This window comes from Monodelphis domestica, chromosome 1 (genome assembly GCF_027887165.1).
Source record: "Monodelphis domestica isolate mMonDom1 chromosome 1, mMonDom1.pri, whole genome shotgun sequence".
Lineage (NCBI taxonomy): Eukaryota > Metazoa > Chordata > Mammalia > Didelphimorphia > Didelphidae > Monodelphis > Monodelphis domestica.
The window spans coordinates 304,515,944-304,534,193 of record NC_077227.1 but is presented as its reverse complement, the minus strand read 5'-3'; the positions used below and the strand labels follow the sequence as shown (position 1 = coordinate 304,534,193).

Genomic DNA, 18,250 nt, shown 5'->3' with positions numbered 1-18,250 from the left:
ATTATGACTTACTCATGCATCTAGCATATTTTTCCTTGGTTGATTTTTGTTTTAAGATAATCTATTTTGTACCATTTCAGCTTCAAATATTATCTTTAGATTTTTCTATGTTTAGAATTTCCTTTAAAGATAAAATAACATCAATCTTAAAATTCTAAGAAATGTAATATCAGTTATTGAAAGATACAATTATCATATTTAATTTTTATATTCAATATCATATGAAGTTTGCCTAGACTTTGAGAATTTTTACATTTTTAAATGATAGAGGAAAAATAAAAAATTCAAAGCTGAAATGCTATTTTCAATCACAATCAAATTTTGATTTCCAAAATGTATAGATTATAGGAAGAAAATACCTGCTTGATTAAGAAAATACTAAAACTCAGAGCTATATTGAAAACTGAACAGGGTTCTTTTCTTGAAGAACCAGACACTTCTAAAGGTGATAAGTTTATTCCAGTCTGTTCTTTTGATATTGCCTTTTGGAGCACAGACTGCTCTCCATTGAGCCATTTATGCAGGTGGACTATGTTTTTGGTCATGCCAACTTTTAGCTGGGAGAATCCAAGTAAAATTTTAAACAAATACCAACAAGATTATTTTATAAAAGAAATGGTTATAAAATGAGATCAAAGATCAAGGCCAAGAGGCTCAGCTACATATTCCAATAACTGGTCACCTAATAGGTAAGAAAACAGCTTTGACTGTTGCCCATTTCATTATTTACCTAGTCTTCTATATGGTGTCAGTTACTTTTTCTGGGTTTTGAAAAAAATTTTATTTCATGCATAAAGTTGAATTTTATTTCATTTCAATGAACATTTATTGAGAAATAAATATCTTGTAAATATATCTTTATTAAATAATTGAAAGATCCTATAAATTTAATTTCTTCTGAATCATGTATTAATTAGAAATTGTTATGAACTAAATACATTATATTTAATATTGTTTATACTTATAAGTTAAATTGTGCATTAATATTTTTATGGTCAATCTTTAAAGTGCAATATTAGTAGTTTTTAATTAAAGTATCATTACTTTAAATAGCACATTAGAAAATTTAGACAATGCATATTTTCTATATTCTATAAAATAATTTCATTGTCAGAGAATTCATTTGAAACCAAATTATTCATTTAAATTTAAAAATATGGAATTTAAGCCTCAGATCTGTTTGGGGCCTTTGCCTCAAAGAGATTATCTCCAATAATTTCTTTGTTCATGTAAATATTGTTCATTATTATGCAGTCTTGGGTCTGAAAATAGTTAACATCAATGCCATTATAGATTATAAATCTTGCAAAACTTTTCAGTTTTGAGAAAATTTCAGTTCAAATGAGAATTTCTTTGCCTATTCTAGAAAGTTGTCTAGAAAGCTAGTGTCTAATGTGGCAGACGGTTTCAGGGCATGGAGCCTGGATATGGACAGGTGGAAGTATAACTAAGGACATGCAGATTAATACTGGGCTACATAATTTAAGGCAAAAAGAGCTAGAATGGAGAATGAAATTAAGAAAGGGTAGAAAAAAGAGAATCAGGGAGAAACCTGATATTTGGATCATTGTGTTAAATTGGCATCAGTGGACCTTGTGGGATTTAGTTGACTCAAGTCCCAAAAGCTTATTTATCTTACCTCCTCTCTTTCCAAGACACCCCAAATGGCATGAGTGCCAGGGTAAATCTATAATTATCACTTGCTGTGCTTCTGAACTAAATTGATCTGGGCTGCTTTGAATTAGGATGAAATGTGACATCCACTCCAGTCACCCGAGGGGATAGAAGTCAAGCTCAGGGCTGACTAAATGGGACCGAGTCTAGTCTATGCTGATGTCATGCTAAATTGAACAGAACTCACTATGTGTACCTGGAGCTGGGCTGGAACTGGAGTTGTACCCTAACTGATGCTAAAACAGAGATGAGATATAGTTGAAACTGGGGCTGGGGCTGAGCACATATGAGGCTAACTAGAACTAAGGTTGAACCAGAAGTACAGCCAGCATTGAGTCTGGAATGGAGGGTAATCTAGAACTAGGACTTTATTAGAGTTGAAACTGAATTAGGGATACAGTCATGGCTGAGGCTAGTGCTGGGACAAGGGCTGAGGTTGCAGTCAAGCCTCGGGTGAGCTTGAGCTAGGGCTACCGCTATGACTGTGGACGGGGCTGGGGTTGGGGCTAAGCTCAAGCTGGGGCTGGGGCTGAGCTATCAGTAGGATTGAAGCTGAGCTAATGCTGGAGCTGAGCTCAGGCAGTTCCAGAGCTTGGGGTAGGACTGAGCTACAGCTGGAGCTAGAGCTGAGCTTGAGTTGGGCCTGGGGCTGGGCTAATACTGGGGCTAGAGCTATAAGGTGGGACTGAAGCTAAGCTAATGCTGGAGCTGAGCTGGGGAAGGACTGAGCTAGAGCTGGAGCTAGAGTTAAGCTAGGACTGTGGATGGGGCTGGGGTTGGGGCTTAGCTTGAGCTGGAACTGGGGCTGGGGCTGGGACTGAGCTGGGGCTGGGGATGAGTTCCAGCTGGGGCTAGGACTGAACTCGATCTGAGCTAGGAGTGTGGATGGGGCTGGGTTTAGGGCTAAGCTCAAGCTGGGGCTAGAATTGAGCTCGAGCTGGGACTGGTGCTGACCTGGGGCTGGGGCTGAGCTCAAGCTGAGCCTGAAGCTGGGCTAGAGCTGAGTCTGGGGCTGGGCTGGGGCTGAGGCTAGAACTGGGACTAGTGCTAGAACTGAGCTCGAGCTGGGGTTGGAGCTGAACTGAGCTGGTGCTAGAACTGGGGCTTTGGCTAGGACTGAGCTAGAACTAGCGCTGGGACTAAACCTGAACCAGAGACAAGGTTAACTGGGAGCTCTTAGCTTTTCTACTGAGGGTATATGGAGCTGAGGCTGAACCAGAGCTCTAGCTGGCTAGAGATAGGCTAAGGAATGAGCTGGAGCTGGAGCTGTGATTATGGTTGACCTGGAATTGAATTTGGGCCTGAGTTAGGGGCAAGAGATAGGAATAAATAGGAAGTGGAGGTGGGCTAGAGTTTCCACTGAGAAGAAAAAGAGGATGAACTAAAGATGGCAGCTTAGAGAAAGCTAAAGTTCGGAGCTCCAGAAACCCTTCCTTACCGATCTCAAATGGAATGCTCCTAGGGCATCGAAATTCAAAACAAACAGCAGAATAGATCCTGAAAACACTCCTCCTGGACCTGGATCAAAAGGTACGGCCCCCCAAGAGTCGGAGCCTGAGATCACTCAGATCTAAGGGGAAGGCAAAGGGAAGGTCCCAGGACCCATCCTCCCCAACCCAGAGTGCTGAGTCCGAGGCAGCAGCAGGAACCTCAGGGCAGGCCTCAGGAGCCGGCTGTTCTGAGGGCTGCCCCCTGAAAAAGACCTGAGCCAGTTGCGGGGGCACCCAGACAGCAAGGAGGCAGAGAGAGATGGGGGGGGGAGCCTGTAGCCCCCTGACCAGAACCTTCCATCTGGGTCTCACTAAAGGTCACTGCCTGAGGGCATACTCAGTCTGAGGTTAATCCTATCACCAGCCCTCAGAGCTCCACGAAGCTGTGGCCCCTCCCCCCTAAGAGTGCTGGAGCACAGAAACAAGGGCCAAGTCATAGAACAGAAAATCTGCCTAGGGCTAAAACCTCTGAATGCCAGACAGAGATAAGAAAAGCTAATCCTCCCCACTCAGATAGAGATGGAAAATTCCACAGAAGCACAAAAAACCCAAAATTCCAAAAAAAAACAAGAAGAAGGGGGCAACTTTGGAAACATTTTATGGAGAAAAAATACAAAACACAGAGGAGATAGAAGAGGAAACACAAGCAAATGCTCTGAAACCTTCCAAAGGAAATGGAAACTCTCCACAAACCCATAAAGAATTTGAATCAGAAATGATCAAAAAGATGGAAGCCTTCTGGGAGGAAAAATGGGAAATAATGCAAAAGAAATTCACACATCTCCAAAACCAGTTTGACCAAACTGAAAAAGAAAACCAGGCTTTAAAGCAAGAACTAATAAAGCAAAGCCAAAAGACCAAGAAATTAGAAGAGAACATAAAATATCTCACTGAAAAGGTGACAGATTTGGAAAATAGAGGGAGAAGAGATAATTTAAGAATAATTGGACTTCCAGAAAAGCCAGAAATAAACAGCAAACTCGACATCGTAATACAAGAGATAATCAAAGGAAATTGCCCAGAGATTCTAGAACAAGGGGGCAATACAGCCACTGACAGAGCTCACAGAACACCTTCTACACTAAACCCCCAAAAGACAACTCCCAGGAATGTAATTGCCAAATTCCAAAGCTCTCAAACAAAAGAAAAAAATCCTACAAGAAGCCAGAAAGAGATAATTTAGATATAAAGGAATGCCAATCAGGGTCACACAAAACCTTGCAATTTCTACTCTGAATGATCCTAAGGCATGGAACATGATCTTCAGAAAGGCAAGAGAGCTGGGTCTCCAACCAAGAATCAACTACCCAGCAAAACTGACTATATAATTCCAAGGGAAAGTATGGGCATTCAACGAAATAGAAGATTTCCAAGTTTTTGCAAAGAAAAGACCAGAGCTCTGTGGAAAGTTTGACACCGATAAACAAAGAGAATGGAATACTTGAAAAGGTAAATATGAAGGAAAAGGAAAAGGAGAAAAATGTTATCTTCTTCTTTTACTCAAACTCTCTTCTATAAGGACTACATTTATATCAATCTATGTATACTAACATGTGGGGAAAATGTAATGTGTAAATAGGGGGAAAAGAAAGACCAAATAGAAAAATCTTTCTCACACAAAGATTCACATGAGAAGGGGAGGGGAAGGAAATTCCAATAAGAAGGAGAGGAAGAGAATTTTTACTTAAACCTTAATCTCAAAGAAATCAACTCTGAGAGGGAAAAACACCCAGATCCATTGGGATCTTGAATTCTATCTTACCCAACAAGGGTAGGGAGAAGGGAAAACCAAGGGGGGAAGGGAAGGAGAGAGAAAACAACAGGGGAGGGAAAAAGAGGGGGAGTGGGAGGGAACAAAAAGGGAGGGACTAAAAAAGGAAACATATCAAGGGAGGGGACAAGGGGGACTGATTTAAAGTAAATCACTGGACTAAAAGGTAGAGCTGAAGAAGAAAAGGTTAGAATTAGGGAAGGATATCATAATGCCAGGGAATCCACAAATGACAGTCATAACATTGAACGTGAATGGGATGAACTCACCCATAAAACATAGACGAATATCAGAATGGATTAGAATCCAAAACCCTACCATATGTTGTCTTCAAGAAACACACATGAGGCGGGTTGATACCCACAAGGTCAGAATTAAAGGATGGAGTAAGACCTTCTGGGCCTCACCTGACAGAAAGAAGGCAAGAGTGGTAATCATGACATCTGATAAAGCCAAAGCAAAAATAGACCTGATCAAAAGGGATAGGGAAGGTAATTATATTTTATTAAAAGGGACTTTAGATAATGAGGAAATATCACTAATCAACATGTATGCACCAAATAATATAGCACCCAAATTTCTAATGTAGAAACTAGGAGAATTGAAGGAAGAAATAGACAGTAAAACCATATTAGTGGGAGACTTGAAACAACCATTATCAAATTTAGATAAATCAAATCAAAAAATAAATAAGAAAGAGGTAAAAGAAGTGAATGAAATCTTAGAAAAATTAGAATTAATAGACATATAGTGAAAAATAAATAGGGATTAAAAGGAATACACCTTCTTCTCAGCACCACATGGCACATTCACAAAGATTGACCATACATTAGGTCATAGAAAAATGGCATTCAAATGCAGAAAAGGAGAAATAATAAATGCAGCATTTTCAGATCACAAGGCAATAAAAATAATGTTCAGTAATGGTACATGGAAAACCAAATCAAAAACTAATTGGAAACTAAACAATACAGTACTCCAAAATCATTTAGTTAGAGAAGAAATCATAGAAACAATTAACAATTTCATCAAGGAAAATGACAATGGCAAGACATCCTTTCAAACCTTTTGGGATGCAGCCAAAGCAGTAATCATAGGTAAATTCATATCCCTGAGTGCATATATCAACAAACTAGGGAGAGCAGAGATCAATCAATTGGAAATGCAAATAAAAAAACTCAAAAAAGATCAAATTAAAAACCCCCAGCAGAAAACCGAACTAGAAATCCTAAAAATTAAGGGAGAAATTAATAAAATCAAAAGTGATGGAACTATTGAGCTAATAAACAAGACTAGAAGCTGGTACTTTGAAAAAACAGACGAAATAGACAAAGTATGGGTCAATATAATTAAAAAAAGGAAAGAATAAAGGCAAATTAACAGCATCTAGGATAAAAAGGGGGATTTCACCACCAATGAAGAGGAAATTAAGGCAATCATTAAAAATAACTTTGCCCAAATGTATGGCAATAAATATACCAACCTAGGTGATATGGATGAATATATACAAAAATACAAACTGCCTAGACTAACAGAAGAAGAAATAGAATTCTTAAATAATCCCATATCAGAAAATGAAATCCAACAAGCCATCAAGGACTTCCTAAGAAAAAATCCCCAGGGCCTGATGAATTCACCAGTGAATTCTATCAAACATTCAGAGAACAGTTAAGCCCAATATTATACAAACTATTTGACATAATAAGCAAAGTGGGAGTTCTACCAAACTCCTTTTATGACACAAATATGGTACTGATTCCAAAACCAGGCAGGTCAAAAACAGAGAAAGAAAACTATAGACCAATCTCCCTAATGAATATAGATGCAAAAATCTTAAATAGGATACTAGCAAAAAGACTCCAGCAAGTGATCAGAAGGGTCATCTACCATGATCAAGTAGGATTTATACCAGGGATGCAGAGCTGGTTCAATATTAGGAAAACCATCCACATAATTGACCACATCAACAAGCAAACCAACAAGAACCACATGATTATCTCAATAGACGCAGAAAAAGCCTTTGATAAAATACAACACCCATTCCTATTAAAAACATTAGAAAGCATAGCAATAGAAGGGTCGTTCCTAAAAATAATAAACAGTATATATCTTAAACCATCAGCTAATATCATCTGCAATGGGGATAAACTAGATGCATTCCCAATAAGATCTGGAGTGAAACAAGGATGCCCATTATCACCTCTACTGTTTGACATTGTACTAGAAACACTAGCAGTAGCAATTAGAGAAGAAAAAGGAATTGAAGGCATCAAAATAGGCAAGGAGGAGACCAAGTTATCACTCTTTGCAGATGACATGATGGTCTACTTAAAGAATCCTAGAGATTCAACCAAAAAGCTAATTGAAATAATCAACAACTTTAGCAAAGTTGCAGGATACAAAATAAACCCACATAAGTCATCAGCTTTTCTATATATCTCCAACACAGCTCAGCAGCAAAAACTAGAAAGAGAAATCCCATTCAAAATCACCTTAGACAAAATAAAATATCTAGGAATCTCTCTCCCGAGACAAACACAGGAACTCTATGAACACAACTACAAAACACTCTCCACACCACTAAAACTAGACTTGAGCAATTGGAAAAACATTAACTGCTCATGGATAGGACGAGCTAATATAATAAAAATGACCATCCTACCCAAACTTATCTATCTATTTAGTGCCATACCCATTGAACTCCCAAAATATTTCTTTACTGATTTAGAAAAAACGATAACAAAATTCATCTGGAATAACAAAAGATCAAGGATATCCAGGGAAATAATGAAAAAAAAAACACATATGATGTTGGCCTTGCAGTCCCAGACCATAAACTATATTACAAAGCAGCAGTCATCAAAACAATTTGGTACTGGCTAAGAGATAGAAAGGAAGATCAGTGGAATAGACTGGGGGACAGCGACCTCAGCAAGACAGTATACGATAAACCCAAAGATCCCAGCTTTTGGGACAAAAATCTACTATTCGATAAAAACTGCTGGGAAAACTGGAAGACAGTGTGGGAGAGATTAGGTTTGGATCAACACCTCACCCTACACCAAAATAAATTCAAAATGGGTGAATGACTTAAACATAAAGAAGGAAACCATAAGTAAATTTGGTAAACACAGAATAGTATACATGTCAGACCTTTGGGAGGGCAAAGACTTTAAAACCAAGCAAGACATAGAAAGAATCACAAAATGTAAAAAATTTAATTTTGACTACATCAAATTAAAAGGTTTAGTACAAACAAAACCAATGTAACTAAAATCAGAAGGAAAACAACAAATTGGGAAAAAATCTTCATAGAAACCTCTGACAAAAATTTAATTACTCAAATTTATAAAGAGCTAAATCGATTGTACAAAAAAGCAAGCCATTCTCCAATTGATAAATGGGCAAGGGACATGGATAGGCAGTTCTCAGATAAAGAAATCAAAACTATTAATAAGCACATAAAGAAGTGTTCTAAATCTCTTATAATCATAGAGATGCAAATCAAAACAACTCTGAGGTATCACCTCACACCAAGCAGATTGGCTAACATGATAGCAAAGGAAAGTAATGAGTGCTGGAGGGGATGTGGCAAAGTAGGGACATTAATTCATTGCTGGTGGAGTTGTGAACTGATCCAACCATTCTGGAGGGCAATTTGGAACTATGCCCAAAGGGCGACAAAAGAATGTCTACCCTTTGATCCAGCCATAGCACTGCTGGGTCTGTACCCCAAAGAGATAATGGACAAAAAAGACTTGTACAAAAATATTCATAGCTGTGCTCTTTATGGTGGCCAAAAACTGGAAAACGAGGGGATTGCCGATCAATTGGGGAATGGCTGAGCAAATTGTGGTATATGTTGGTGATGGAATACTATTTTGCTAAAAGGAATAATAAAGTGGAGGAATTCCATGGAGACTGGAATGACCTCCAGGAAGTGATGCAGAGTGAGAGGAGCAGAACCAGGAGAACATTGTACACAGAAACTAATACACTGTGGTATAATCGAACGTAATGGACTTCTCCATTAGTGGCAATGTAATGTCCCTGAACAATCTGCAGGGATCCAGCAGAAAAAACACCATTCATAAGCAGAGGATCAACTGTGGGAGTAGAAACACCGAGGAAAAGCAACTGCCTGACTACAGCGGTTGAAGGGACATGACAGAGGAGAGACTCTAAAGGAAACCCTAATGCAAATATTAACAACATAGCAATGGGTTCGAATCAAGAACACATGTAATACCCAGTGGAATCACGGGTCAGCTACGGGGGGTGTGAAGGGAGGAAAAGAAAATGATCTTTGTCTTTAATGAATAATACTTGGAAATGATCAAATAAAATATTATAAAATTAAAAAAAAAGAGGATGAACTAAAGCTAAAATGGTATGAATCTAAGCTGCTAGGAGCTAAGCTGGTTTGGTGAGGGGCTGATTGTGAGTTGGAGTCAGAGCTGGGACTGAGCAGGAGTTGGAGCTGAGACTAGAGATCTCACTGAACCTGTCTGTACTGGAGCTAAAATTGAAGCCAGAGATGGTATTAAGCTGGATCTGGGATTGGGAATGAAACTGAGAGCTATAGAGCTCTCAGAAAATGAGCTACAGAGAGGATTTTTTAGAAGAGCTGGAGTTAGAGCTGAAACTCAACTGCAATTGGTTCCCGTTCAGCCATGTTCTTCATGACCTTGTTTGGTGTTTCCTTAGCAAAGGTACCAGAATGGTTTGCTAATTCCTTCTTCAAACCATTTTATAGAAGAGGAAACTAAGGCTAATAGGGTTAAGATACTTGCCCAGAGTCACACAGCTAGTAAATGTCTGAAGTCAGATTTGAACTCCTGAAGATTAGTGTTCCTAACTCCAGGTCTAGCATTCTATCTACAATACCGCCTAGCTGGCCAAGATAGGGAACTAAAGCTAAGATTAGGCTAAAGCTGGAGAGAGTTGGAACTGCAGCAATAACTGAGACTGGGGCTGGAGCTAGGATCACACTCCCTTATCTGAGTTAGATCTGGAGCTAAAGTTAAAGCCAGGAGTGGGGGTAAGCCAAAACTACACCTGGTTGAGTAGAACTGGAGCTGAGGCTTCACACTGACTCCAGACTGACCTAGACTGGAGTTGCACTGCAACTTATCTTCATAGCCTTCTTGAGTGGAGCTCTTTTGGGACTCGTCTGCACTACATTTGAGCTTGGTCCTAAGGCTAAGGCAGAGCTAAAACTGATCTGTACTGAGCCTTCCAATATCCCCCCTTCCAACGTGTTTGATAAGGGGTGGGAGAAGGTGAAGTGGAGAAGGAAGGCAGGTTAGGAATAATCCATACTGACACCTGGGTAAACTGAGCTATTCATTTCAGTTCTTTCTGCAACAGATATTGGCTAAGCTCTACTGGGACTGGTTCCTCTGGACCTTTTGTTACAGCACAGCTGACCTGGGGGGCTGGGGCTGGAAGTGAACTAGAGCTGAGGCTGGGGCTGGGGCTCTGTGGAGCTAAAATAAGTTCAAATGAGCTTGACTGAGCTAGTTCAGATCCCTACTCAGTCCCTCCTGGAGCTGAGCTACACTAGGGGTAGAATTAGCTCAATAAATCACTACCCTATCCTGTAAGCTGAGTTGAACTGAGCGGAAGCTTTTTTGAGTCATACTAGGTAGTCTGAGGCTATATTTAGTCCTTTCTAGACTGAATTGAAATTATCTGAGCTGGAAGGAACTGATTTGGGCTCAGTCCATACAAAAGCCATTGTACAGATGCCAAACTGAGCTGAAATGGGATTGATGATCTCCTATTTACTTTACCTGAGTCTGTCCATGAGTTTCCTCTTGGTCTGAGCTGTAGTGGTCCATACTCACAGAACTTTTGGGATGAGTTCTTCATGAAGTCCATTGTTTCAGGCTTTTAAGGCTTTTGCTCATATCACCAGGGGCCTGTCTCCTGGGCACTGGCCCTTCAGATGATGCATCATCTCTCTTTTTTCCTTGTCTAAAAAGATGTTACATTTTTAGTTCTGGGGATTTGGAAGGCTCTGGGAAATAAACATACCACCATCCATACAGAAATATACATGTGCTGTCTAGATTAATGAAGAAGGAGATTTTCTCCATGAGTGGATGGCTAGTTTCTCCAAACCTATACAACAATCATGTTTTCAGACTTAAATAAAGCAAAGAAAAGCTCCCTTTGGCATGGCATGGAGAACAGTGTTCCCAGAAGCTGACAGATTTTAGCCTAAAGACTTTGGTTTATCTCACTGGGTGGTAGAGCCTAAGGGATGGATGAGCTGAAACATGCCCAAAGTGGTAGAAAGGCTAGTCTGGCTCAGAGAGAACTTTATTTACTTCCATGACCCTCTATTTTTGATGCTCACCACAATGGTTTTGTTTTGTTTTCTACCAGAGGATTCTTCTAGAGGTTCTTAATTGGTGAGGCCTTCTCAAAGTAAAATGCATAAAATAAAATCCATAGGATTATAAATGAAAAATAAATTCTATTGAAAATACAATGAATAAAATATTAATTTTCAATATATATTTTTAAGTTCACAGACCCCCAGTTAAGTTTCCTTATTTAAGTGAAGGTCTTGGGGGTTGTCATTTCCCTAGGCCTGATCTCTTCAGAAATATGCATCCTCATGTTTTACTGGCAATGCTTGGTACCAGGCCCTATATGGAGCCTATGCTGTGGTGCCTATCTCCTATTTGGAATGGATGAAGAGAAAATGGGGCATATGCCCAGAATGCATGAAAAGGAAGGTATAATATACACTCCTTTGGAAAGTCAGCTCACTGCACTTACCTTGCTCCTGCATCTCACCTAAAACTTTACAAAGGAATTAGCCATTTTGCCCACTGCTTCGGGCTTAGTACTCTTGAAAAAGCTTTCGTTTTTAACATTTCTCCTCTTCCTTTTTTTTGTCGTCCCCGATCTTTTCCTCAGCTCTCCCATCTGCACCAAATCTCTTCTCCCTCTCACCCTGTTTGAATTCTGGAGTCGAAGATGCCCCTGTGGCTGTGGGTTGTTTGGCAAAGGATTTTCTACCTGATTCCATTAACTTCTCCTGGACCTACCAAAACCAAAGTGCTGTAAGTCACACAGATTTAAGGATCTTCCCATCTCAAATGAGCGGCCCTACATACACAGCCACCTCCCAAGTGATCCTCCCTGCCTAGGATGTCCTTCAAGACAGTTACTTGGTATGTAAGGCCAGCCATCTCAACAGCAACAAGCAAGTTCAAGTTTCCCTCCCAGGTGAGATCCTTTATCTCTTCTCTCCTCCCTACCCTTGCTTTGGTTCCATGAAGGGGAACTATCCTGCAATTTTGAGGGGAACAAGACACCCCAGTTGAAAGCACAAGACATGTCACACAAATAGGCATATTAAGATACACAAACATAAGTCCATATATAAAAATAACATATGAACACACCAAAGTCCATACACACAAATCCCCATATATTTGCTTGTGCTCCTCCCTGGCTCTAATGGGCTCAAAAGGGAGGTCTTGATTTAAGGGAGCTGTTGGGCAGACCTCCATTCTAGATGCTGATCCTTCTATTTCAAACTTCCTTCCATCCTCAGACTATCCCTAGCAAAAGCAACCATCTTGGCAGGGTCCTAACTTCCCCCTTTGCTGGCTTGTGTTTCTATCCAGATGCTACCACCAGTTCCCCTAATGTGACTGTGTACATCCCACCCCGTGATGCATTCTCCAACTCTGGCCTATGAAAATCCAAGCTCATCTGTCAAGTCACTGACTTCAGACCAAGGGAGATCAAGTTAACATGGCTGCGAGAGGGGAGGCCAGTTTCATCAGGCTTCTCTACGGGTCAAGTCCTACCTGACGGTTCTGGAACCTACTTCCTGCAGAGCAGTCTGACTATTAATGAGAGTGACTGGTTCAGCCAGAGCACATTCACTTGCCGAGTAGATCACCTCAATGCCCAATTCCAGAGGAATGTTTCCTCGAGGTGTGCCATCAGTAAGTGATGTTCAGAAGAGGGTTGGAAATTGCAGCCTTCTCACTTCTATGGTTCTGCCTAGATCATAAAAGATCCCCAGAGAAGTACTCTTCCCCAGGAAATCTTCCCTAGCTCAGGGCTTGCTCCTAGAGAAAAAATGTATCAACATACCCCTAATGTGCTGAAAATGTAAATTCTATGAGGCTTTAATCCTGGATCTTGGAGGCCATATGGGGGACTTTTAAATCTCATGGAGTCTCTGAAAAAAATTTGAGTTCATCTGTCTAGATTTAGGAAGACCAGACAAAGGTGCTCAGTCTTCTTCCATCAGCCACTTAGAACTAAGATCAGCTCTGCTAAACAGGAATCTGGTTTCTTCAGGAGTCTCAAACACTGATGATGGCTGCTTAATTACTTCCCATTCTGTCTCACCAATGCCTGAGATCAATGATGCTTACTAGAATCCCCCTTCTCTTTATTTACTTGCGTGGAGGACACTGGGGAAAGGGTACATGGAAGATAATTCTAGATATTCTCTATCAGAGCTCTTTAAATCACATAAGGTATCCAACAATCCAATTAGAAAAGATTTACATTCTTCTCTTCTTGAGGAATGAATGAAAGGAAATAGAAGCATACTGATGCATAATTAGCTTAGATATAAGAAAGGGAGTCCTCGGCGCATTGCCTAGCAATCTCTGGAGTTGGTCATTGAATAAAGGTGAGAATGGTCTTCCCTGGGACCAGAAGGAGCATAGGAAATTCCCTTTAGACAGAGATGACTGAAGTTAATACCTGCCTGGAAGAGTAGTTCCAGAGAGCTCTGTAGAATTTATCAGATCCATAAACTTAGATTGCTTGCCACTTGATCAAAAAGGAGAAAGCTCTCAAGCCCGCAGTGAGTATGCATGAAGAAAAAGTGTTAAGGGAGAGGAGAAGCATTAAGGGAGAAGAAAGATAAATCCATAGGAAACACTACTGGTATTTGGAGAGTCAGTATAATTCTGTCTCTATTTGCCTCCTTTTGGAAACTAAATATGACTTTTCCTTTAATCTAGGCACAGATTCACCCATTGAAGCTTTTGCCATTCCCCCCTCCTTTGCAAGTATCTTTGTTACTAAATCAGCCAAATTAACCTGTGTAGTCACAAACCTGCCCACCTATGACAGTTTGAGCATTTCCTGGACTCGTAAGGATGGACAGCTTCTGAAAACTAAAGTTAAAGTATCTAGCAGCCACCCCAATGGTACCTTTACTGCTGAGGGAGAAGTCTGTTCAGAGGAATGGAATTCAGGGGAGGCATTTAAATGCATCGTGACTCATTCTGATCATCCTGTTCCCTTGAAGAAAGAAATCTTCAAGCCACAGGGTAAGGATTCCAACTTTCTCCTCCTTGTCATCTTTCCTCCCTCCCCTTAACCCAGAAATTGGCCCATCCAGGATTATATGATACTATCTTGGAGGCCATATGACTGGGGGACTTTTAAATCTCATGGAGTCTCTGAAAAAAAAATTGATTTCATCTGTCTAGATTTAGGAAGACCAGACAAAGGTGCTCAGTCTTCTTCCATTAGAGCAAAAACAACCAAATCAGACCAGGAAAAGACCATGAGATCTTCCTTTTCCTCTCATTCCTTCTTCCCAACCTTTTTCTCATCCTTCCACATGTTGCTCTTGAATTAATGGAAAAGACTGAGAGATTCTTTCAATTTGAGCTCCATTCATCACACATAACTCTTTTCTAGGATTTTAGAGGACTCAGGAGCCTCTTTTCCTACTTTCTATTACTAAACCCCAGACTCACCACAGGAATCTCCTACCTTAATCTGGTCTTGCCTTTATGCTTTGACTATGAACTCTCTAATCTCAGACCAGCCATTTTCAAGCCGACTTCATCTAATTTCTCTTTGTTTACAGAAGTTGACCTGCATACTCCATCTGTCTACCTGTTGTCTCCAAATCCTGAGGAGCTGAGCCTGAGAGAATCAGTTACTGTAACCTGCATGTTTTGTCCAGTGGATGCACAAAGGACAGCCCATACCCTCAGAGAAATATGTCACCAGCAGCCCCCATCAGGATCCCCAGAAAGGTGGTCGCTACTTCTCCTACAGTATCCTGACAGTGTCAGAGGCACAGTGGAATTCAGGGGATCCTTTCACCTGTGTGGTAGCTCATGAAGCATTGCCCTTTTCATCAACTGAGAGGACCATGGACAAGTCCACTGGTAAACCCACCCTCATCAATGTCTCCCTTGTGCTAGCTGACACAACCAATTACTAAAAGAGTTACTGAGGGACTTCCGGTTAAGATGGCGGCTTAGAGAAAGCTAAAGCTCAGATCTCCTGAAAACCCTTCCCGACCGATCTCAAACGATAAGCTCCTAAGGCGCCGAAATTCAAAACGATCAACAGCACAGACCCTGGGAACCCTCCTCCTGGACCTGGACCCGGTTCAAAAGGTACGGCTCCCCTTAAAAGCCAGAACCCGAGATCACTCGGACCTCAGGGGTAGGATTGCAGAGTCCAAGGCTCCTGGAAGCCGCAGCCCGGCCGGGCTCAGAGAGCAGAACCCTCAGGGCCTTCTACAGTCCCGGTGAAAGTTACTGCCTGGGGCTTCCGCTGCAGAGAGCTGGTCGAAACAACAGCAACCCTCAGGGCGGGCAAGACAGCCTCACGGGCTGGATCCTGCTATCCAAGTCTCAGTGAAAGTCCTTGCCCGGAGCTTGGGAAAGCTGCAGCCCATCCCCCCGCAGGCCAATGAAACAGCCTCACGGCCAGCGATTCTGAAGGCAACTTCCGGAAAGCGAGCCGGGGGGACAGTGTGGCCTCGTGGTCCGACCCTTCCATTCCAGTTCCAGTGAGGCATATTCAGTTTAACCCAGGGAAAGCTCATAGAACTATCTGCCCAGGACTAAAGCCCCTGAACACCAGAAAGAGACAAGAAAAACTAATCCTCCACATTCAGAAATGGCAAACTCCACAGAACCACAGAAGCCCCAAAATACCAAGAAAAATAAGAAGAAAGGGGTGACTTTGGACACATTCTATGGAGCCAAAATACAAAATACAGAGCAGACAGAAGATAATATAAAAGAAAATGCTCCAAAACCTTCCAAAGGAAATGGAAACTCTCCACAAACCTATGAAGAATTTGAATCAGAAATGACCAAAAAGATGGAAGCCTTCTGGGAGGAAAAGTTGGAAATAATGCAAAAGAAATTCACGCATCTACAAAACCAGTTTGACCAAACTGTAAAAGAAAACCAGGCTTTAAAGGCCAGAATCAGGCAGCTGGAAGACAACGATCGTGTAAAAGAGCAAGAATCAATAAAGCAAAGCCAAAATACCAAGAAATTAGAAGAGAACATAAAATATCTCACCGACAAGGTGATAGATCTGGAAAATAGGGGGAGAAGGGATAATTTAAGAATAATTGGACTCCCAGATAAGCCAGAAATAAACACCAAACTGGACATGGTGATACAAGATATAATCAAAGAAAATTGCCCAGAGATTCTAGAACAAGGGGGCAATACAGCCACTGACAGAGCTCACAGAACACCTTCTACACTAAACCCCCAAAAGACAACTCCCAGGAATGTAATTGCCAAATTCCAAAGCTATCAAACAAAAGAAAAAATCCTACAGGAAGCCAGAAAAAGACAATTTAGATATAAAGGAATGCCAATCAGGGTCACCCAAGACCTTGCAAGTTCTACTCTGAATGATCGTAAGGCATGGAACATGATCTTCAGAAAGGCAAGAGAGCTGGGTCTCCAACCAAGAATCAGCTACCCAGCAAAACTGACTATATACTTCCAAGGGAAAGTATGGGCATTCAACAAAATAGAAGACTTCCAACTTTTTGCAAAGAAAAGACCAGAGCTCTGTGGAAAGTTTGATACCGAAAATCAAAGAGCAAGGAATACCTGAAAAGGTAAATATTAAGGAAAGGGGAAAATGCTATCTTCTTCTTTTACTCAAACTCTCTTCTATAAGGACTACATTTATATCAACCTATGTATACTAACATGTGGGGAAAATGTAATGTATAAATAGGGGGTAAAGAAAGACCAAATAGAATAATCATTCTCACACAAAGATTCACATGGGAAGGGGAGGGGAAGAAAACTCCTATAAGAAGGAGAGGAAGAGAGGGGGGGGGGGGGTTACTTAAACCTCAATCTCAGGGAAATCAGCTCTGAGAGGGAAAAACCTCCAGATCCATTGGGATCTTGAATTCTATCTTACCCAACAAGGGTAAGGAGAAGGGAAAACCAAGGGGGGGAGGGGGAGAGGGAGAACAAAAAGGGAGGGTAAGAGAGAGGGGAGGGGGAGGGAACAAAAAGGGAGGGACTAAAAAGGGAAACATCAAGGGAGGGGACAAGGGGGACTGTTTCAAAGTAAATCACTGGACTAAAAGGTAGAGCCGAAGAAGAAAAGGTTAGAATTAGGGAAGGCAATCAAAATGCCAGGGAGTCCACAAATGACAATCATAACTTTGAACGTGAATGGGATGAACTCACCCATAAAACGTAGACGAATAGCAGAATGGATTAGAATCCAAAACCCTACCATATGTTGTCTTCAAGAAACACACATGAGGCGGGTTGACACCCACAAGGTCAGAATTAAAGGATGGAGTAAGACCTTCTGGGCTTCAACTGATAGAAAGAAGGCAGGAGTGGTAATCATGATATCTGATAAAGCCAATGCAAAAATAGACCTGATCAAAAGGGATAGGGAAGGTAATTATATTTTGTTAAAAGGGACTATAGACAATGAGGAAATATCATTAATCAATATGTATGCACCAAATAATATAGCACCCAAATTTCTAATGGAGAAACTAGGAGAATTGAAGGAAGAAATAGACAATAAAACCATACTAGTGGGAGACTTAAACCAACCATTATCAAATTTAGATAAATCAAATCAAAAAATAAATAAGAAAGAGGTAAAAGAAGTGAATGAAATCTTAGAAAAATTAGAATTAATAGACATATGGAGAAAAATAAATAGGGATAAAAAGGAATACACCTTCTTCTCAGCACCACATGGCACATTCACAAAAATTGACCATACATTAGGTCACAGAAACATAGCACACAAATGCAGAAAAGCAGAAATAATGAATGCAGCCTTCTCAGATCACAAGGCAATAAAAATAATGATTAGTAATGGTACATGGAAAACCAAATCTAAAACCAATTGGAAATTAAACAATATGATACTCCAAAACCGTTTAGTTAAAGAAGAAATCATAGAAACAATTAATAATTTCATCGAGGAAAATGACAATGGCGAAACATCCTTCCAAACCTTTTGGGATGCAGCCAAAGCGGTAATCAGAGGTAAA

The 18,250-nt window shown here is 40.6% G+C and overlaps 1 gene segment (V, D, J or C); it reads left to right on the top strand.

Annotated features, from left to right (window-relative positions):
* LOC103103960 (Ig mu chain C region-like) overlaps positions 1–17,047 on the top strand; it is a 49,772-nt gene extending 32,725 nt beyond the window's left edge. Inside the window, 4 exon segments of the C gene segment in view lie at positions 11,860–12,180; positions 12,585–12,911; positions 13,950–14,261; positions 14,810–17,047. Of these exon segments, the coding sequence occupies positions 11,860–12,180; positions 12,585–12,911; positions 13,950–14,261; positions 14,810–15,172 (1,323 nt within the window).
* The last annotated feature ends 1,203 nt before the right edge of the window (positions 17,048–18,250 follow it).